The sequence below is a fragment of the Malaclemys terrapin genome, chromosome 13 (assembly GCF_027887155.1).
Source record: "Malaclemys terrapin pileata isolate rMalTer1 chromosome 13, rMalTer1.hap1, whole genome shotgun sequence".
Classification (NCBI taxonomy): domain Eukaryota; kingdom Metazoa; phylum Chordata; order Testudines; family Emydidae; genus Malaclemys; species Malaclemys terrapin.
The window spans coordinates 35,279,878-35,284,211 of record NC_071517.1 but is presented as its reverse complement, the minus strand read 5'-3'; the positions used below and the strand labels follow the sequence as shown (position 1 = coordinate 35,284,211).

At 49.1% G+C, this 4,334-nt stretch overlaps 1 protein-coding gene across 1 annotated transcript; it reads left to right on the top strand.

Moving 5' to 3' along the window:
• Positions 1-1,034: 1,034 nt before the first annotated feature.
• Positions 1,035-1,610, top strand: LOC128848005 (olfactory receptor 14A16-like). Its single transcript, XM_054047717.1, has one exon. It carries the CDS (start codon positions 1,035-1,037, stop codon positions 1,608-1,610), a length of 576 nt encoding a protein of 191 aa, XP_053903692.1.
• Positions 1,611-4,334: the final 2,724 nt, after the last annotated feature.

Sequence of the window (4,334 nt, the reverse complement as noted above, 5' to 3'; positions counted from 1 at the left end):
TTTAGTGGGTTAGAGCAGGGGGAAACTGGGAGTCAGAACTCATGGGTTCCCTTCCAAGCTCTGGAAGGGAGTTTAGTTGAGTGATTACAGAAGCAGGAGGGGAGCTGGAATGTCTGTCTCTCGCAGCGAGCATGGAAATCTGGCTAGAATGGGGGACAAAGCATCAGAACTCTTGAGCCGTATTCATGATTTGATTTTACAGCATAATTATGGCTGGGTTTGGTCATCTCCATGAGAGATGCTGCTCCCATTTAGAGCAGTATAAATGGGGAGTAATTCCATGGCATGCAGTGAAATTACTCACATTCACAGCAGTGCCCCTGACAGCAGAATCTGGCCAGACAGACACCCGATTCCCCTCAGTAAACTGAGGATAGTAACATTTATACACCGTTATCCAGAGTTCTCCCACGTTTGGAAAACAGAAGTATATAAATTTCTCAAAAGCAATTGTTCCAATTTCTCCGCTTCATCACCCTGGTGTAAATTAAGAGTAACTGCTGTGGAGTCCATTGAGCTGATTCTACTTTCTCTCACTCCACTGTAAATCAGGAGTAACTCCATTGGAGTCAGTGGAACTGTTTTCCCCATCCTCCTTCCCATATTACACCAATCTTCACAAGCTAAGGGTCTGAGTCAAGGAAATTCAGGTGGTTTTCACAAAAGGAGAGTTATTTTTCAGATCTAATCCTGGCCCTTGCTCTTGTCCCTCCCTCTGCAGCCATCACACGGTGTCCTGAGAAAGAAAATGTCCAACCGAACCACCATGACCGAGTTCCTTCTCCTGGGATTCTCTGATGTTCGGGAACTGCAGATTTTGCACTTTGTGGGGTTTCTAGTGATGTGCTTGGCAGCCCTGGTGGGGAATCTTCTTATCTTCATGACCATCGCTTTCGACCACCACCTTCACACCCCCATGTACTTTTTCCTGATGAATCTGTCCATCCTAGACCTTGGCTCCATCTCTGTCACCATCCCCAAATCCATGGCCAACTCCCTCATGAACACCAGGTCCATTTTCCCTTCTCATCGTCATGACTTACGACCGATATGTTGCCATCTGCCAACCACTGCACTATGACACAATCATGAACAGCAGAGCTTGTGTCCAAATGGCAACTGGTGCCTGGATCAGTGGGATTCTCTACTCTGTGCTGCACACCGGGAACACGTTTGCATTGACCTTCTTTGGAGGCAACATGGTCGATCAGTTCTTCTGTGAAATCCGACAGCTACTGAAGCTAACCTGCTCTGACTCATATCTGAGTGAAGTTGGGGTTATTGCATTTAGTGTGTGTTTAGTCTTAGGCTGCTTTGTTTTTATCATTGTGTCATATGTTCAGATCTTCAAATCAGTACTGAGAATCCCCTCTGTGCAAGGCCGGCATAAAGCCATCTCCACCTGCCTTCCTCACCTCACTGTGGTCTCCTTGTTTGTTTGCACTTGCATCTTTGCCTACCTGAAACCCACCTCCAGCTCCACGTCTGCTCTGGATCTTGTGGTGGCTGTTCTTTATTCTGTATTGCCACCAATCGTGAATCCAATTATCTACAGAATGAGGAACAAAGAGATCAAAGCTGCCCTGAAGAGACTGACTGGGTGTAGGTAATTCACCAAGAATTAATTTTCTGTCTTTGTCTAATTAAAGTTTGCTTACGTAGTATCTTTAGGTATTCATTAATGTCAGTATTTTCATAACCACACAGCTTGCACACAAACACGTCTGCTTTTGACCTAGTTGCACCAATGCAAATCTAGATTAACTCCGCTGATGTCACTGTCCCTGGGGTGATTTACACCAGTAGAAAATCTGGTCCAGTTGTGAAGTAAATGGGTGTAAATTGTGTGCAAGAGATTCTGTGCCAAAACAATATCCATTACACTGCTTTCCACTTGCACCTATTCCATGGCCACTGAAAACAACGATGGAAGTTGTCTTGCTTGTGTGTATAAATCATGAGTGGCTCCACTGGAACCAAAGGAGTCAGATTGGTGTAAAACTGGGGTAGATCCTCAACATGTTCCATTGACTTTGGTGGCGCTAAAGCAATTTGCTGAATCTGTGGATCTGACCTACTGTCTCCAATAGAGCTGTATATCCATTGCCACTAGCTGGGGAGTGAGTCCATTGTCGTATATACCACCATTCGTGGCCTAACCACTAGAGGGGGACAAGGAGCCAGACTGTGTCAGTCTGGCTCACCAGTACATTCAGGCGTGCGAGAGATGGAGAGACTTGCTAAAAAGTACAGAGAGAGCTGGATACATGTCTGAGTGGGACTGTATGCGAGAGACGGAGAGACTTGCTAAAAAGTACAGAGAGAGCTGGATACATGTCTGAGTGGGACTGTATGACAGTGCTGCTTGTGCTTGTGGTGGGAAGGGCTCAGCAGCCCTGGGGCTCACTTGCATCGTATGACTTATGTTCCTAAAGGCTCATGCTCCAGGGTTTCATCTGGCCCCTGGCAGTGGTCAGGAAGGGATTCTTCCCCTCGACCCAGTGTATTCTGGGAGGGTGTTTTTTAAATCTCTGAAGCATCGGGCAGCCCGGGCTGGAGATGGGACATTGGGCAGGATGTGCCAGGGCTCTGAGATTACACCGAGCCATTCTCTCTTTCTCTGGTTCTTTGCTGGCTGGTTCTTGCCCACATACTTAGGGTCTAACTGATCATGATGTGGGGGTCAGGAAGGAATTCCCCCCCTGGTCAGATTGGCAGGGACATTCTGGGTGGTTACTTCCCTCGGAAGCGTGTGGTACAGATCACTTGCCAGGATTTTCTGGGTGTATCTCAATCATTCCCCTGCCATTAAGGGGGCCTCATATTCTTTGCCAATGGCTCAGAGCCATCTAGTGTCCTAAGGGCTGTGACACTTCAGTCTAATTTCAGTTGTTGGGTTTGGTGTGAAGATGCCGGGTGGTGTTGGCATACAGCAGGTCAGACTGGATCATCTGGTCGTCCCTTCAGGCCTTGAACTCTGTGACTTTCTGAATGTGCATAGACGGGGGAGAGGAGAAGGGGCCACACAGAGAATAAACTCCAGTAGAGTCCATGGCGTTTCATTGGTACAACTGTTTGTGACGCCCTGTCCTCCTGGCTGGGGATAGGTGATTCCAGATCAAATGAAGCCCTTGACCTCTGCAGCCGCGCAGTATCGCTGTATAAACACCACCCATGGGCAGTGCGTGTTATGAGGTCCATCTGTGCCCCACCTAGAGGATAGGGGGCTCTTCCCGTGGCTGTCAGGCAGACCAAAGATGCATGGCATGGGCAGGCGTGTGTGTGTTGCTCTCAGCTCAGGTTGGTAGAGCTGGTCAAAGTAACTTGTCATTGGGAAATGGTTTCCTCAACCTGTTCATGACAAATGCTGCTATGTTTTTATGAGTTAAACAGTCTGACAATATCTTAGAAAAATGTTTCCCAGGTCTTCCCTCAACTAGGTTGGCCACTGAGGCATTCCCAGAATACCAGATCTGACGGGTTGGATCACAGAAACCCCCTTGGGAACTGCCACCTGTTGTGCCTGGACTACTTCTGAGCCTGTCTTCCCTGCCAGCATGGGACTCTAGTGCCTTGCCTGGTTTGAGCCCGACATGCTAGCTTGGTACAAACACAGACCCAGGTCTGAACCACATCCGCCAAAAGCTGCAGGCTTATCTGAAAACAGCTTAAGAAGTGTTCCTGTCTCCAACACTCCGATACCCTACTCCAAATGGGGTCCAAACCCCAAATAAATCAGTTTTACCCTTGTACAAGGGTTAACCGGGGCTCGACCCTCTCTGGGGCGGCAGGGAGCCACACCAGCTCACTACAGACAGTTATTGTTTGGGGAATGAGTCTGTCCTCGGGGGTCTTCCTCGGCAGCCCTTGCGGTAACTGAAATAAACAATGTAAGCCCAGGCCCGAGTCAGGGCGGGTAACAATGAGTCAGGGGCTCAGACCCACAGGCAGGGCTGAGCAGGAGCAGTACAATCAAAAGTAGGCCCAGGCCCTAGGTCAGGGCAGGGCAATGCAGAGTCAGGGCTCAGGCCCCAAGGCAGGGCTGAGCAACAACAGAATACACAGTAGGGAGCCCAGGCCCTGGGACAGGGGCGGGCAACAATGGGTCAGGGCTCAGGCCCACAGTCAGGGTTAGGGTTAGGAAAGCAATGCCACACCGGACATTCTGGTACTTCTGGGAAAGCTGTGGCCCTGCCCCTACCTCATGGTCCTGCCTGCCAGTGTGACCTTGCATGCGTCCCTCATCTGTGATACTGGACAAAACCACATGTGGTTTTGTCTCAGTACCAGACAGGGGACAAACCACACAGAAAGGGGATTATCCAGCTTAAAAT

Coding starts and splice junctions, on each gene's coding strand:
- LOC128848005 (XM_054047717.1), top strand. CDS start 1,035: ATGACTTACGACCGATATGTTGCCATCTGCCAACCACTGCACTATGAC.